We start from the raw sequence: 17,672 nt of genomic DNA, 5'->3' as shown, positions 1-17,672 counted from the left end.
AAAATATTATTGTTAAGGTCATGGCTGAGCTAGTCCTAAGAGACACGTGGCCGCCCAGTCATTGCCCGGCCACGTCGGCATAGCTCGGCCAAGCTACGCTATCATTGTGGCCCCCCATTTTATCCTTTCAGCTACGCATCACACGGATGAGCACAACCACGGATAAAGAGGAGAAAGGAAGACGATCCACTGGGGAATAGGACTCTATCCCGAATACCTCAGCGGCTAACCTCATCCCGATAACCCTGGAAGCCCAATCTGACCCAGACTCCATGCTCAAGGTAAGGGATCCCACTTCTGACACCCATACTACTATTCTGCTCGAACCAGCATTCCTATAGCTCAGCCCAACCATCCATCACTTCTTACTGACTCGAGTGTCGGAGTAAGTACCCGGGGATAACTCCTCAGGCCTCTGACTTCTCCTTTCTTGATCGTAGGTCTTGAAGCGTGGCCTCGTCCTTGTAGCTCGGCCCTGCCCTACCAGCAAAGACTATCTGGTTTCTCTACTCAGTTCGTGCACCACCTCGGATTGAGCAGCATCAGATTGGCGCCATCTGTGGAAAAACACACAAAAATCCTTTCCCGAAAATCCTTCGTTCCTCACCGCACAGTCAAGAAAGCGATCAAGATGCCCAAGAACCAGTCCGAACGATCAATAGGCTGATCCCCATCTCAAGAGTCTTGACATCATAACCCTCCACATCAAGAAATTCCACAGCCTCCAACGGTGGTAAATCTTGTGCAGTTCCAAGCAATGCAAGAGAAGGTCGACAAGATCTTTGAATGATGTAGAACCTAGGATCTGCGACACTGCCCAACAAGACTGTCCCCCCTCATGCCCCGACACGTACGAAGGACGATCCTCGCCTCGAGGGCCCCAAAGCGCGCTGGGCAGACAAAGATGTAGCGCGGTCCAACCAAGAAAAGCAAGACACGACAAGAAAGTCGGCCCCCTCCGTCCGCTCTCACAGCAAGATGCACCAAACCACACGGATCCCTGCCAAAGAAAGGCTCGGTATACGAACGCCGCCTCACGTGGTCTCCATTGCCAAGTCTAACTCTGTGAAAGACCGTACCGTGCACCCTAAGAAGGAAAGAACAACACACACCACGGCCCTGGACCATAGGGATAACAAGATTTGGGAGCTTCGACAGCACTTGGAAGAGCTAGAGCACAGCCAAGGCCAGAGAAGCACGACATCGATTGTAGATTTGCCCATGCAACCAGCTGCGCCAACTGCCAAGGAACCACCTTTCACCCAGGAGATTGTGGACGAAGTACCTCCCACAGGATGGCAGGCACCTCTGCTTGACAAGTATGACAGAAACACTAATCCCGCCAACCACATCGAGGCACTGAAGGCTCAGTTAATGTTGCACGGATCTTCTGATGGCCTGATGTGCAAAGCCCTAGTGGACACCCTCACAGGTCTAGCCCTAACCTGGTATTCCTCTCTGCCTCCACGCTCAATAGCATTGTGGGAGCAGCTGGAAACTTAGTTCCGTGCATAGTTCACAACAAGTCAAAAGCATTGGAAGACCTCAGTCAACCTCATGTAGGTACGATAGAAGAAAAACGAATCTCTCAGGGACTACCTGGCAAGACTCAACAAAGAGCAACTATAGGTCAAAAACCTGAACTAGTTTGTGGTTGTCACCGCTATTCAACACGGCCTCTTCCCATCACCATTCAACTTCTCAATCTCCAAGAACCCCCTACAAACCCTGGCTGCACTAATGAGCCATGCACAGAAGTACATCAATGCAGAAGAAGTGCAAACACAGCCATGGGACAAGGAAGAGAGGCCCGACAAGAAGAGGAGAGATACTGAGGAGCAAAAGTCAGAAAGATCAAACCGGGACCATAAGAGGCAAGACCGCCGACCCGATCCTGATGCAAATCTGCGACCGCAATTATGTTCGTTGGCCTAAGAAGATGAAAACACAAAGCAACAAAAGGAACCGCGACAAGTATTGCGAGTTCCATAGAGATCATGGCCACGACACAAAGAACTGCTTCGACCTACGCAACCACATTGAAGACCTAATCAGGCGCGGATATCTCAGTAGTTTTGTCGACAAAAGCGAGAAGCCGGCACTGGAGGAACAGCACGCGGAGAATGCTCAACCACCGCCCCAAGCCCCTCCTACTGGTGTGATCCACGTCATATCAAGAGGAATCGCCGCAAGAGGAGAGAGTAGCTCGGGGCGCAAGAAGTATGTGCGACTGTGCAAGATCGACAATTGAGGGCACAAGAAGAAGCGCGGCCAATCTATCACGCATTTGAGAAACTCAGCATCGACAAAGAGCACCTCACCCCGGTCAACACTCCCCTGATGGGATTCTCTGGGGAGTCCTTCCTACCCATTGGGAGAATAACCCTTCCCCTACTGATCGGAGATGGTGACGTTACTACAACGACCATGGTGGACTTCATTGTCATTTGTTGCCCCTCTTCATACAATGCCATCCTCGGTAGGCCGACCCTTAATGCTCTACAGGATACGATCTCCACATTCCACCTTGCCATGAAGTTCCCCACTGAATATGGCATAGAGGTAGCATGTGGGGACCAAAGAACTGCGTGGCAGTGTTACCTGCTCTCCTACCGAGGACCACGCCCAACTGCGGAAACATTAATGGCCGAAGCATATGATCTAAGGGACGAGGTGAAGCACAACGTGGCCAACCTATCAAAGACCTCATCCAAGTGCCGCTCAATGAAGAAGACCCCGAGAGGTCGGTCCAAATCGGCTCTGTCCTAGATGAGCACCTCTAGGAAGAGCTTGTGTAGTTGCTAAGGGACCACACTGACATGTTCGCCTGGTTGGCCATAGATATGTCGAGGATCGACCCCGAAGTCATCATGCTACCGACCTATCAAGTAGAAGAAGAGGAGCTTCACAACAAAACGGTGGCAAGTGATCGCAAATGAAGTGCAAAAGTTGCTTGACACTGGCTTCATTCGAGAAGTCAAATACCCCGACTGGCTGGCCAACATGGTAATGATGAAGAAAGCCAATGGGAAGTGGAGGATATGCATCGACTTCTTCGACCTAAATAAAGCCTGCCCCAAAGACAGCTTTCCTCTACCGAGGATCGATCAACTCGTTGACGCAATGGCAAACCATGAACTCCCGAGCTTTATGCATGCCTTCCCGGGGTACAATCAGATCCAAATGCACCCCGATGACCAGGAGAAAACAGCTTTCATCATTGACCGCGGCCTATATTGCTACAAGTTGATGCCCTTCGGCTTCAAGAATGCCGGTGCCACTTAACAACGGCTGGTGAATGAGGTATTCAAGGATCAGCTTGGCCGAAACGTTAAAAAGATGAAGCTGAACCCAACCAAATGCGCTTTCGGGGTCGGCTTAGGTAAATTCTTGGGGTTCATGGTGACACAAAGGGGGATTAAGGCAAATCCAAAGAAAATACAAGCCATCCTCGACATGCAATCGCCCCGAACTCACAAAGATGCACAATGACTCACCGGTAGAGTAGTCACCCTTAGTAGATTCATGTCCAAATACGCAGACCAGTGTCTACCCTTCTTCAAAGCTCTCAAGCGACCGTAGGATTTTTAGTGGACCGAGGAATGCGAACGGTTCTTTCAAGAACTGAAGCAGTACTTGAGCTCGCCACCTCTCCTCACCAAGCCAAGCCCAGGGGATGAGGTATTGCTCTACCTCTCAACCAGGGATGAGGTCATCAACTTGGTGCTGGTTAAGGAGGAAGATCGAGTATAGAGGCCGATCTACTACACCAGCAAGGTCCTCAATGATGTGGAAACCCGGTACTCCAACTTGGAAAAAATGGCTTTGGCTCTGGTTACCTCAACTAGAAAGCACAGGTCATACTTTCAGGCCTACAATATTCGAGTGCTCACCAACCAACTGCTCAAACAAGTCCTCCAAAGGTCGGAAGCATCTGGCCTCTTTATCAAATGAAGCGTAGAGCTAAGTAAATTCGACATCGAATACGCACCCCGGCCCACGATCAAAGCTCTTTCCCTAGCCAACTTCATTGTCGAATGCACATTCACTGCCGAGGATCCTACCCCGCCGCCACAAGTATGGGCCTTGCGTGTGGATGGCTCATCAAATCAGCAAGGCAACGGTGTTGGCCTCATTCTCCTCGGTCCAGATAGCACGGTATTAAAGCATTTTCTCAAGTTCGAGTTTAAAGCATCCAACAATGAGTCTGTGTATGAGGCCTTGATCACCGGACTACACCTTGCCCTAGACCTGGGAGCTCAGAGAACAAAAGCCTTCAGTCGGCCCCTTCCCCACCGCGATCATTCAGAAAAAAGTTCCTTCTGGTGGCGGTGGATTACTTCACTAAATGGGTGGAAATCGAAGCTCTGGCGCGCATTATTGCGCACAATACCCGAAACTTTTTCTAGCAAAGTATTGTCTGTCGATTTGGTATTCCACACGTCCTCATCACAGATAATGGGACACATTTCACCGACCAAAAGTTCGAAGCCCTCTGCTTCGACTTGAAGATCAATCATCGGACCACTATCGTACACCAACCCCAAAGCAATGGGCAAACCAAAGTAACCAACCAAACTTTATTGCAAGGCCTAAAGACTCGGTTAGACCAGGCCAAGGGGAGGTGGGTCAAGGAACTGCCGAGCATACTCTAGCATATAGGATTATCCCACAGATAGCCATCGTTGAGACACCCTTCAGCCTAACCTACAGAGCCAAAGCTATGGTACCTATAGAGATTGGCTCTCCAAACCTCCGGGCCGAACTCTTCGATGAGGACCAGAACAACGAGGACCTTCGCACAGAGTTAGACCTGATCGAGGAAGCTTAGGACCGAGCACATGTCAAGATGGTAGCACAACAGCAGAGGATGGCAAAATACTACAACACCAAACTTAGAAGACGCAAGTTCAAGACAGGTGACCTCGTCCTCTGCAATGTCATTGTGCTCATGCCCGGGGAAGGCAAGCTCAGACCAAATTGGGAAGGGCCACATAGAGTCACCAAGGTTCTTGGTCCGGGCACCTACAAGCTCAAAGACCTTGATGGTCAACCAATAGAGGAGTTAGAACACATGAAACCTTCAGATGTACTATCAATGATTTGATGATAATAAAGAGCACCTTGTTCAAGCAAAGTGTTAAGTGCCCGACACACCACATGCACGCACACCACACAGCACACACACACCACTACATGAGCACCACACTACACTACCGAGCTGCACAACCGTGCTACACAACCAAGCTACAAAACCGAGCTACACGATTGCACAACACATGTGTAGCTTGGTACAACTCACTGACCAGCTGACCTCCGAACGGTCCGAGCCCACAACGCAAAGCTCGGCAACATATTTCTGGCCAACTTGACTCAGCTTCCCACGGCCTGAGCCTAAAGCGGAGAAGAATGCTCCCACCCATCAAGACCTGAGGACGGTCATCAAACTCTGCCCACCTACCGACTAAATCGGTTAGAGCTAGTCGAGCAACGGCTAGCCCTCAAAGGGCCCCAAAGGCTCCCGAGACTGGAAACTAAGCATCCCAAAGATGAGAACTCGAAATACACTCTTGCTTCAACAGTCGTAGGCTGAAGATCTCGGCCAAGGTAAGGCCGAGGAACCAAAAAAAAGGAAAAAAAGAGAGAGAAAAAAATGATTGCACACAAGTTTAGAACCATAAATTTTCATTAAGTTAAATAGCCAGTACAACAAGTGAACGCGCCATTACAGGAACAAAAAAGCAGAGAGAAAGGAACCCACAACAGTTCAGTCCGTGGAAGGGAGATTAGCAGCCTCGTCACCACCATCTTCATCATCATCACCACCTCTGCCCTCCTCATCAACAAATTCATCCAAGGTTGTGGGTGTTTCATTGTCGTAGGCCTCCCAAGTCTATGCAACACTGGCTAGCTCAGGACAGTGGCGCAGTGCTCTCCACCGGAAGACGTTGAACCCAGCCTTGAAGGAATCTGAAGCATACCGATCCATGTCCTGCAGAAGCTCCACCAAGTTCTTGTACCTCTCTACTTTCAGTTCAGTAATCTCGTGCTTCAGGCCAAAGACCAACTCCACTTGCTCGATCAACCAATCCTTCAGCTCAGCCACCTCCTTCTCTAATGCATCGGATCGCTCCCCAACCGCCAGAAGCTCGACCAATTGGGCCTTCAATTGTAGGTACATGGTATGCTCCTTCTCGTACCATCGCCGCAACTCACGAAGACGATCAACCATGAAAATTGCAGAGCATGCTTTCTATAGACACAAGAAGCATTGTTATTATGAAGAAACATGCTTAAAACAACAAAGGCAAGCATGAACTTACCTGAGCCACAGCCCAAATAAGTGAGCACTCTAGGGTGTTGCTCCTAGTGTTTCCAGCCTCTTCGGTGACATACGCCGTCATCATCCCATGGAGCAACTGCTCGGAAACTTTGGGGGTCTCTAGCCCGTCCTGGTTGCGGACCATCCAACGCAGCACATGAATATCAAAGTTGCTGCTCCCCACCTCAACTCGTAAAGGGAAGGCAACCTGGCGAGCTTCCTCAGGATTCACGACCACAACATCCTCATCGTCATTCCCCTGTCGTCGAGCTCTTTTTTGGCAATGAGACGCCCTCTCAGAAGACCTCGGAGGAGGAACTACCTTGGGACGGACCTGTGATGGTGTGCCAGCCCGGTTCTGCCTCTGGTGATTCTCCTTCATCCGACATACAATTTCCTTCTCACTTGCCCTTTCTATACCTACACTGCGGAAGCACGACAATAAGTACAAGATCAAAGAAGCAAAGGAAGTACGAGCAAACAGAGCAACGAAAAGGACGGACCAGCCACCCTACGCATCAGCCCGCCGAGCACCAACATCTCCGAGCATGTATACGCAGATACGTCTATCTCGTGGGTCATGCTCAGGGCTGACCTCTCCTCCCAAGTAAGTACAAACCATTGAGGTTGGGGCACTCTCGTTCTCGGCTTTTGTAGTGCGGCCAGGAAGGGGAGGTCCCTGGGACAGTGCAAAAAGAAGAAAGTTTCCTTCCAGTGCTTCACAGAAGAGGGGGCCCCGACCAAAATTCTAATGTTCCTCCTAGTCGAGAAGTAGTAGTAGCCCTGCTGGTGATGTTTGAGCTGAAGAAGGAAGCTCACCATACCCAGGGTCAACTCGATATCATGAACGGCACAGTAGGACAAAAGGCCAACCAAAAACCTAAAGGAGTTCGGCATCAGTTGCACTGGAAATACTCAATTCCATGCAAGTACCTCGGAAACCCCTTCGTTTAGAGGAAACCTTAGCCTAGCTTCCAAACTATTCTCGTACACACAAATCTCGCTAGTCCGAGCATCGGTTGCCGTCTCACCGTGCTGCGGGCACCTCATTCGGAATTCCTCAGGGATGTCATACATAGCTTGGATCCAAGCCATGTTCTAGAGGGTCAAGACACAGGGTGTGGTCCCAAACTGGCGACCAGCCCACAAGGGAAGCTCGGCCTCCACCATAGAGGGACCAACCTTAGTTTCCTCAACCTCAACATCCTCGAAAGCCCCAACCTCGAACTCACTAGAACCAGAAGAGCTAGAAGCGGAAGAAGAGGAAGACATCTTACCGAGCTTGAAGCCGAGGAATAAAAACAAAATGTCGAGCAATGCTGACAACACCCCGTCGAGCTATCCAAGCAACTCCTCTCGCAAATGGCAAAGGGGAAATGCCTATCCACCCCTTCTTATAGCCCACAGAAACATTAATCGATGCTAGATCTACAGTGAGGATCAAGTGTCGCCTTGACAAAGCTCGGGAAGACCAATCGACGCGACTGTTACCACACGCGCAAGGCCTTGAGAACTGAAGCGACGACCTTGACAAGCAACGGCCAGGGCATTAATTGCCCCGGACCACCCTGTAGTTGTGGTCCAACCAACATCGCAGATGCTCGAGGTTCGCCCAAGACCACAGGGTCAACCAGTCCCTCTGGTTTCTTCAGAATGCCCAATAGAAAATTCCGACCAAAGGAGGCCTCGTTGTGCCTCAACTGAGCACCCCACTCTTCGACTTCGGAATTGGGAGAGTGGTGCTCAAATTTCAAAAGTTCAAGTGCAAGTTCCTCAGCTGAAGAGCAAAGACCCTGGCTCCGTATCTCGGCACCTCTGAGGCCCTCAACTTTGAAGCTCATCATACCAGGGCCAAGCATCACAATAGCCCTAGCTTCGTAGCTCGGCACTTTTGAGGCCCTCAACTTCAAAGCTCGGCATACCTTGGCCAAGCATCACAATCCCCAACGTCGTAGCTCAGCGCACCATGGCCGAGCATCAGAACGACCTCTAACTCTGAAGATCGGTCTCCCATCGGCAACAGAAAGCCTTTCCTCGGTGCCCAACCGGGCTAAGCCCCGACTCCGGAGCTCAGCACATCATGGTCAAGCATCACAGCGGCCTCAACTTCAAAAGTTCGAACCAAACTCCAGAGCTCGACACACCATGGTCGAGCATCACAGTGGCCTCAACTTCGAAAGTTCAAACCAAACTCCAGAGCTCGACACACCATGGTCGAGCATCACAGTGACCTCAACACTGAAGCTTGACTTTCACCGGGAACCAAAGAGTCGTTCCTCATCCCCACCAGGGAGATGGACCTCGAAACTCAGTTCGACACCTCGGCGCTCTACTAAGCTACGCGACCATGCAACACTTTAAACCGAGCACTTCCCCTCCTCAGCTCTAGAACTAGGGGAGTGGTGTTTGGATCATGGTTGAGCTGGTCCTGAGAGATATGTGGCCCAGTCATCGCCCGACCACGTCAACATAGCTCGGCCAAGCTATGCTATCATTGTGGCCCCCCATCTTGTTCTTTCAGCCATGTCAACCACACGCCACACGGATGAGCACAACCATGGATAAAGAGGGGTAAGGAAGACAACTCCATTGGGGAATGAGACTCTATCCAGAATACCTCGACGGCTAACCTCATCCCGACAACCTCGGAAGCCCAATCTGACCAGGACACGGATCTTCGGTTATAAGAAGGTACTCCATGCTCAAGGTAAGGGATCCCACTTTTGACACCCATATTACTATTCTTCTCAAACCAGCATTCCTATAGCTTGGCCCGACCATCCATCACCTCCTATTGACTTGAGCGTCGGAGTATCTACCCAGGGATAACTCCTTGGGCCTCTGACTTCTCCTCTCTTGATCACAAGTCTTAAAGCGCGGTCTCATCCTTGTATCTCGGCCCTGCCCTACCAACAAGGAATATCTAGTTGCTCTCCTCAATTCGTGCACCACCTTGGATTGAGCAGCATTAACTATAAATTCCCATAATCCTATTTTTAAAATACCTCTAAATTGGATGTACTTTTTAGGTGATTGGCTTGGGGTGAAGAAAATTCAAAGATTTCCCATCTTCAATGGAGAGTGAGTGTCACAACATATGGATCTAGGCTATAGAATAGGGATAGGGAGGAGGTGTCCCACCACCCCCACCCCCAACCCGACTCGTTGTCATTCCTTAAAACAAGCCTAATTAGGGAAACAACTTTTACTTTTAATTTTAAAGAAAGTATGCCATGTCATCAAATTGCAAAAGAAAGTGAAGAACGTCAAAAGTATACCTTGTTAAAAATGAGGGCTGCATTTGGAAATGATGCAAATGGAGTGTAAATCCTAGTTCAGGGTAAATTTGCACTGGGGTTCACTTTTGCCTATGTTTGGCCACATTATATTTATGCATTGACAAATGACAGACCAATGCGTATTTACATTGATAATAATATGTAAAAGTACATCAGGCTCAGTTTGGAAACAGTACAAATGCAAATATGTACAATGTAAATACATACAAAATATAAGGTTTGGCACTCTACATATTTGCATTTGTACTCCTTCCAAACTCAACCTCAATAAAAAAGATGTAAATTTGCATTCAAATGGGCTTTTGATAAAAAAAAGTATAGGCTTTATTGGAATTCATGTTTGCATCCATTATAGCTAAAATCTATTTGATAAGAAGGTAAATTTGTCAATGCAAAACTAACCCAATTTTGCAATTTATATGAATGAACCGTTTTACACTCTACATATTTGCATTCACACTTATTTTCATCATTTCCAAACGCAGCTGGTGTACACTTTTTGAAATGTAAATTTATACTGCTATTAAAAGTGTGAATAGGAGTGTAAAATTTTTATTTGACTAAAATGTCCCAATTTTTGAATTTAGTCCCTCTCTGACTGTAAGGATAGAAATGTAATTTGCACAACCATTTTTCTTACCATTAAACCTTATATTTAAAGTATGAACTCTCATTAACATTCATTAAATCGTATTCTTTACTAAAATACCCCAATTTTTGAATTTGGTTCTTCTCTAATTGTGAGGGCACAAAATGTAATTTGAATTACTACATTTCTTCGCGTTCAGTTTCCTCTCATTAAGTATTATGTTTAGGGCATTAGCTCCCATTCTTTCATTGAGTCCTACATTAATTAATTATATTAAAAAATAAGTGTACAAAGAATAATTATTTTTATAGATGATATAAACAAAATACAAATTTAAAACACATAAAAATGGAGTTGATTTCCTTTTTATAGAAAACATTTAGACACATCTCTAATATCGTATATTCATCGTATTAGTTAAACAAAAATAAATCTAATAAAATAAAAATAATTTTTATAAATAAAAATATAAATAAATTGTAGAAAAATTTAAAAATATATTATTTATTATTACCAGTATCATCAAAAACTGCCACGTGCAGAGTACATACATACTTACTAATCTATGAAAAATAAGATGTCTTTAATTTGACTGATTGAAATCAAAATTTAACATCATTGTGTTTTATTAAACTCTAAAAAGTTTAAATATACTCCAGAGGTGTGGCTCTACACTTTCTAATAAGTCTTCTTCAAGCATCATTCTGAGGTCATAGTTGAACAATCTAGCTACCAACTAACAACTATCAAGGATTGTCTCTCAAAATTTTCCAAGAGCGTGCAGAGGATTTTGAAAATTCCATTGCTTCAGGGGGGAAATTGTGTGAGGCGTCTTTTAATCATGTCATTGGTCTTCCACCAACTCTTCTTCCAAACTGCGGGGAATATAAGACACCTTGCCTCTTTTTCACATTATTTGGTTAGCTACCTAGATTAGGGTTTTGAACCACTGGCAAGTCAAGTCGAGGGCGAGAACCGGACCGGGTTCAACTATCCTTGTGGGCGATTTGGTGATCACGAAATCAACTACCCTTTCATCGAATCATAAAAAAAAAAAAAAAAAAAAAGAGCCTACTCTATACATCATTAAAAGGAATTAATGTTTTGTCTTTTTACAACTCCGACCCATCACCAATGCCCGGAACTAATCAGCGTTTGTTGCGCTGTGGGCCTGTGGTGGGAGTGGGACCTGTATGGGTTGTTCACGTCATCGTAAACGATGGATGGGAAGAGGGAATTGGGACTTCCTACCAATCAAACACGTTCCAATCCCTACGAACTTCATCTAACACCGCATATTCACCATGAAATTAAGACTCACCATATAAAAGTGGGATCTACTATAAAAATGAGATATGCGGTGTTAGATCATTTTGGTAGAGGGCTAGAACATATTTTTGTTGGTAGGAGATTCGGGCTCGGGAAGAGGACCTCATATTTGTTTACTGATTCTAGAATCTGGACTAAATATAGGATTCGGGAGAGATGGGTCCTCCGCCGTCCGATGGTCTCCACTCTCCACTGTCAATCCCTCCAAGTTTCAAGGAGTGACTATCTTATGCACGAAGCTTCCAGGAATCCATCGTAAGTGGGTCCCAATCCAATATCCGTGACCCAAACCGCAAAAGAAAGGTCAAGATCAACCCATTTATCCATGCATTGATCGTGTCGTTACGTCTCGGTAACTCTAGCTGTTCCAATTTCCAAACTGTCCGACGGCCAACCAGTCAAGGTTCTGTGCTCCAACGGAGCATTATGGTTGTTATACCATTATTATAGTCTTACAATTGATTGCTGGGCCCCTCATTGTAGCACTAACTAGCTACAAAACTAGATCATTGACCCGTTATTGCGGGTAGGACCCATTCAAGATCGCTCGACGAGGCACAAGGGGCCGTATGCATGCGCTAAATGATCCAAGTTAAAAGGACTAGATGGAGAGTCTCGGTTTCACTGAACGGTCTTGATTCATCGAGGAAAATGGGGCATCAGATTCGTCGCGTTACACTTAGCTTAAAACTGCCTCCTCATCAGTCATCACCACGCTCAGTCCTTTTTAGAAAATTTTGTCCACCTCCTCAATAAACTTTCCATTCCACCAATCAGAATAGCCACGTGCAACAAACGATTCTAACGCTTACCCACTTCAACCTTCTAAGGTCATTTAAGTAACTTCGCACTCCTTTAGTTAGCTTAAAGCCCGAGTCCCGACCCACCCGATTCCAAGTTCCAACCTCCCTTCCATCTAACAATGCAGAGTTGCAGACCCATATGACTCCACCTCATCGTGCCACATCACACGTTCTAGCACTTGACACGTCAACATGTGGACCCAAAGAGTACGGACAACACTGAACATCTATATAACCACCTAAACCCTCACCACAATCCCCTCGCTTTCACCTTCCTTCTTTTTGGCTCTCAGCTCTCAACTAATAAACTCGATAGGTTCCCGTAGCGTTTCCGGCACTGCCTACAATCCGACACGATACGATACGATAAGGAGAGGACGACCAGAAGATCCACCGATGCCAACGGCGGCCGGGCCTGCACCACCGTCCGATCGAATCCCAATGGCATCAGTGTTGCCTATGCAAACACAAATGCCAACGGAGACGTTTGCCAGGGACGCGATTATCGCTTGGTTCAGGGGAGAATTCGCGGCAGCGAACGCCATCATCGACGCGCTCTGCAACCACTTGACACAGATGGATGCCCTCTTTGGTAACGGAACTGCTGACTACGAGTCGGTGTTTGCAGCGATTCACAGGAGGCGGTTGAACTGGATCCCTATCCTTCATATGCAGAAGTATTACTCAATAGCCGACGTAGCGCTGGAGCTCCGGAAAGTTGCGGCTTCCAAGGTGAATAAGAGGGAGGGGGAAGAGATGATGAAGAGTGAACAAGTTAGGGTTTCGTCTAAGGAGGACAAAGAGAGTTGTAGGGAAGTTAAAGATAAAGTTGAGGAGGTGAAAATAGACTCTTTGGAGGAATTGAAGCAGAGTGACGGTGAAGGCAGTGATGAAGTGGTGGTGGAAGAAGAGTCGTCTAAAGATGATTCATCAAATCTTCTTAAGGTTGTTGAAGGCGGAGGTGAGTACATTTCGATCTTTTTTCGACAGTTATCAATGCGGGAGATCATCGAAACCATTTTTTGTATTGCGCTCCGAGTTCGAAATTCGTTAAATGAACAATTTCTGATCTTTGAACGACCATCAGTGCTTAAATCTTAATCACTTTTTGTCGATCTTTCTGTTTTGCGACCGTACATCGATTGCGTTATTGAGAGGTGCAATCTCTGGCTCCGCAAAAATCGATTTCTTTCTATACCTGTCAAATCCAAATTCACATTTTATTTTTGCCAGTTTTTGTTCTCCAAACAAGAAAGAGAACTACAGAGTAAGTTTTGAATCCTTTTGATCTACAACAATAATCGGCATGAAAATTTTCTGATTCCGTTATCTCGGGATTGAACACTGATCAAAACTAGTTTTAGAAAAACAAAAGAAAAGATTTGCATTTTTTTTACGCATTATTGCCTCCGGTTCTCATGGCTTCTGATCAAAACTCGGTTTTTTCTTTTCTTTTTTTGGATGATTTTATGTTTACTCGATTATTTTTAAAAACATTTTTATTTTATACCTATCAAAAAACGACCACGAGCCTACGAGGATTCGTGAGACTCGTTCTCCCATCCGAGTCAACTCGCCCGGTTCCCCTGAAAGTAAGCTGAAACAAAAAACAACGAACTCAGAAGTCAGGACCTACCAACCAGTGTCCTCTTTCTAATTTCCAAGCTCTAGCCTCTAGACTTCTAGTTGCCGTGTTTTAATAGAAATCTTTAACTTTAGAATTTGGAAGTTCATGAACAAATTGACTCAATATTTTCTAATTCTCTGGACCCAATCAAAAGTTACACGGAAAACAAGATTTTTTCATTAAAAAAGAAGCAAAGCTTTCCTTTTTCACCGATTTCAGATTCGGTTCATTTCTTTTTTACACCTTGGTTGTTGCAATAATGAGCCTCTGGCTCTGTTTCTCTCAGTAGGATGTCAAGAAGAGCAGCTTCCCTTGGAGAACATTCGGATATGCTCCAACCATGAGGACTGCGAGACACGACGTGCCAGGATAAAGACAACTAAAGGTTTCATAGCCAAGGAGCCAGTGAAAGGGCATATGGTGAGTTCTATCTTCTCTGTTATTGATTACAATTTTTGCTTTTCCTTTATTTGAAGGTAGAAGAACATTGTAGCTTCCCTGATGCCTGTAGTCAAGTCTTGAACTCTTGATTGTGTCTGGCAGGTCAACGTCGTGAAAGGTCTCAAGCTGTATGAAGACATTTTCACCGATTCTGAACTTTCAAAGCTCGATGACTTCCTAAATGAGCTCCGCACTGCTGGTCGGAATGGAGAGCTCTCAGGTGGATCTTCCCATTCCAGTTCCTTTCAAGAATTACATCATTGGTTTCTCATTCTCTTGGTGATTAAACCCAGTTCATGTTGTTCACACTCTTTGTTTCATTTGCAGATTCCCTGCTTCGGGAATTCATGTCCATTTATAAGTTGCATCGAATTGTTTGGCGAGAAAAAAGTTGATGACTAATATCCTTTTTTGAAATTCCGGATGTTATATTGAACACAGGTGAAACATTTATCTTGTTCAATAAGCAATTGAAGGGGAACAAAAGAGAGCTAATTCAGCTAGGAGTTCCAATTTTCGGACAGATCAAAGATGAAGCAACAAGTAAAGTCCACAAGTGTAAGACAAACTTTAGAACTCGGATGTTTTGGCTTTACTCCCACAAAACCCAAGTCTGTCCTTCAGAAATTGAAGTCACTGTTCCGCATTTTTCATTCAATAACATATTTTAGGAAGTTTCAGAAATAAGGCTCCTTTGTTTACAGGTGACATCGAACCAATTCCATCAGTTCTCCAAGCAGTCATTGATAACCTGGTACACTGGCGTCTCATACCAGAAAGTAGAAAACCCAATAGCTGCATTATTAACTTCTTTGACGAGGTATCCACATTTGGTTATTTCTTTTCATAGAACACACTTGAATGAGAGAAGTGGAAGGATGTATAATTCCTCTGTTTTGCTTTTGCACCTTGATTTTGTTTCAAAGGAACCAGGAAATTTATTATTATTCTTTTTGCAGGGAGAATACTCACAACCTTACCTGAAGCCACCACATTTGGACCAACCCATCTCCACCCTTCTCCTTTCTGAATCCACCATGGCTTTTGGCCGGGTTCTTGTAAATCACAATGGGAACTTCAAAGGTTCGCTCATGCTTTCTCTTAAAGAAGGGTATGTACAAGAGATTCCTTGAACTCATTGCTTTCTTTTTGAATCTTGTGACGCAACAATTTGGAATTTGGATAGATAAACCCATAATACTATGCTAGTAAACTTCAGTCTATTGGAATATATGGGAATTTGAAAGAAGAATTCACAAAACCATTACCTTTTTTGTGCTTATGCCATGACTGGCACCTGCCACCATCAAACTTGATATGTTGGTTCCCTTCAATCCTGTCAACCCAAAAACCCTGTTTTATTTTTATTAGAAAAAAGGAAGTTTACTACAGTGTGCTTGAAAAAATATTTTTTAAAAACTCCTCTTGTGGAGTGATATGTCTCCATCCCAGCAAAGAAATTCCTCTACAGCACGACCAGTTTCCCTCCACTGATATCAATACTTCTAACCCCGGATACCATTCTTAGGAGCAGAGTGTCCTTCAGTATACCTAAAACATTCTCTTCCAACCACTTTTCTCTTCTTTTTTTCGGTATTTTTCTATAGTGTTGATTAAGTTTGACCAAACTTGGAGTTTTGGATTTTCAACATTCAGAGGTGAGACATAATGCACCATATGATGGGCTACAGCCTACAGGCTCTCATTGCTACGCAAGCAACATGGTCCTATGATGGGCTACAGCCTACAGGCTCTCTCATTGCTACGCAAGCAACATGGTCCTATGATCACATAGCGTATCTGGTTTTGATTTGAAAGTGATCAAATGCTATCACCTTGACAAAATTGAAAGCACTGGAAAATCTAAGACAGTCACTTTTCTCCGAGTGAATCTTCTCTGTTCCGGGTGGTTTTCTTCACTGATTTATAAATTAAAAATAGTTGGCTGGCTAACTAAAAGCTTGAAGGGAAGATAGCAAAAGCAATTGTGATTGGAAAATGTGTTCACTGTGTCTGTAAGTTTTACGTTGCAGTCATGATTGACAAACAGATAATGATGCGCCATTCCTGGTACACTATGTATGCAGGTCGCTGTTGGTCATGCGAGGGAACAGTGCGGAAATGGCAAGGCATGTCATATGCCCATGTTCAAATAAAAGAGTTAGCATCACATTCTTCAAGGTTCGGTTGGATAGCACCACCACCACCAGCCCAATGCAGCAACCAACAACCATCCCTCCCCTGACTAAAGCCATGACTCTGTGGCAACCAGGAGTGCCACCGCCATACACAACGACTGAAGGTTTGGATATGGTTCCGAAATGGGGAGTTGTCCGGGGCCCACTTGTCACGGTAGCTCCAATGCGACCCATGGTTATGAGCCCCAGGAGGATCGCACGGGGCGGCAGTGGCACTGGTGTTTTCTTGCCTTGGACGGTCAGCTCCAAAAAGAGCACCAAACATCTCCCGCCTCGTGTGCAGAGGGGAAGGCTTCTGGCTCTCCCTTCCCCAATTGAGACACAAGTTCAAGTAGTTAACCCTACTTCCGATCCAGGAGTCACGGCGTGACCATTTTTAAGCATTAGTAAAAACCTTCCCTCTGTTGGAGAGAGCATTTTATTCCGACAATGGTCGATGCAGTGGATGTTAGTTAAACGCCAGAGCTGTACAAATCGAGAGAGAGAGAGAGAGAGAGAGAGAGTCTCTCCGTACTCTGGAGAGCAGATAATGTTTAATAGAGAAGCCAGTTTCTATATTCAGGGAATAGATGGGTACCCATAGTGCTTCTGTTCTGTAACTAGGAAGATTAGGGATGTCACCTGCAATCGTACCTCTACCCATGGATAATCCATCGTGGTGCAGACTGCAGTGTTTAGAAACGGTTGGGTATAATATTAAGTTTTGAGGAATGTGAATTAGTCATAGAAGAGTGTAGAATTTTGTAGTTATTTCTGTTTTTGAATTTTGTCTTTTATATCTTATCCTTGTTTGCTTTGGCTTTGTGGGGGTAACATGGTATCAGCTTGTTAGCTACTTTGGATTTGGACAATCAATCTAGCAGACAGATTCATATTGAAAAGGGGAAAAAAAAGGACACAAGCAAGGGAGACATCATGGCTCTCTGGTCTTTGCAATTGCATGCCACTTGAGTGTCTTCCTCTTACATACCAAGAAATATATGATGTTGCAGTAGCTCTCCAAGTTCATTGTGCCAATACACTGGTTTATAATCATAATTCATAGCCATTATTGTTTACCCTGC

At 45.4% G+C, this 17,672-nt stretch overlaps 1 protein-coding gene across 2 annotated transcripts; it reads left to right on the top strand.

Moving 5' to 3' along the window:
- The first annotated feature begins 12,434 nt into the window (after positions 1-12,434).
- Positions 12,435-17,440, top strand: LOC104596380 (RNA demethylase ALKBH10B-like). Of its 2 annotated transcripts, none has more exons than XM_010257499.3 (7): positions 12,435-13,303; positions 14,256-14,389; positions 14,513-14,630; positions 14,852-14,968; positions 15,115-15,230; positions 15,370-15,521; positions 16,498-17,440. In XM_010257499.3, the coding sequence occupies exons 1-7, from the start codon at positions 12,739-12,741 to the stop codon at positions 16,976-16,978; spliced, it is 1,683 nt and encodes a 560-aa protein (XP_010255801.1). In that variant the 5' UTR covers positions 12,435-12,738; the 3' UTR covers positions 16,979-17,440. The 2 variants fall into 2 exon arrangements, with proteins under 2 accessions (XP_010255801.1, XP_010255802.1); XM_010257500.3 differs by having other exon boundaries at positions 12,596-13,303; positions 14,259-14,389.
- The last annotated feature ends 232 nt before the right edge of the window (positions 17,441-17,672 follow it).

The sequence above is a fragment of the Nelumbo nucifera genome, chromosome 1 (assembly GCF_055504915.1).
Source record: "Nelumbo nucifera cultivar China Antique chromosome 1, China Antique-T2T, whole genome shotgun sequence".
Taxonomy (NCBI): domain Eukaryota; kingdom Viridiplantae; phylum Streptophyta; class Magnoliopsida; order Proteales; family Nelumbonaceae; genus Nelumbo; species Nelumbo nucifera.
The sequence above is the reverse complement of the archived record's forward strand: the minus strand, read 5'-3'. Positions and strand labels throughout refer to the sequence as shown.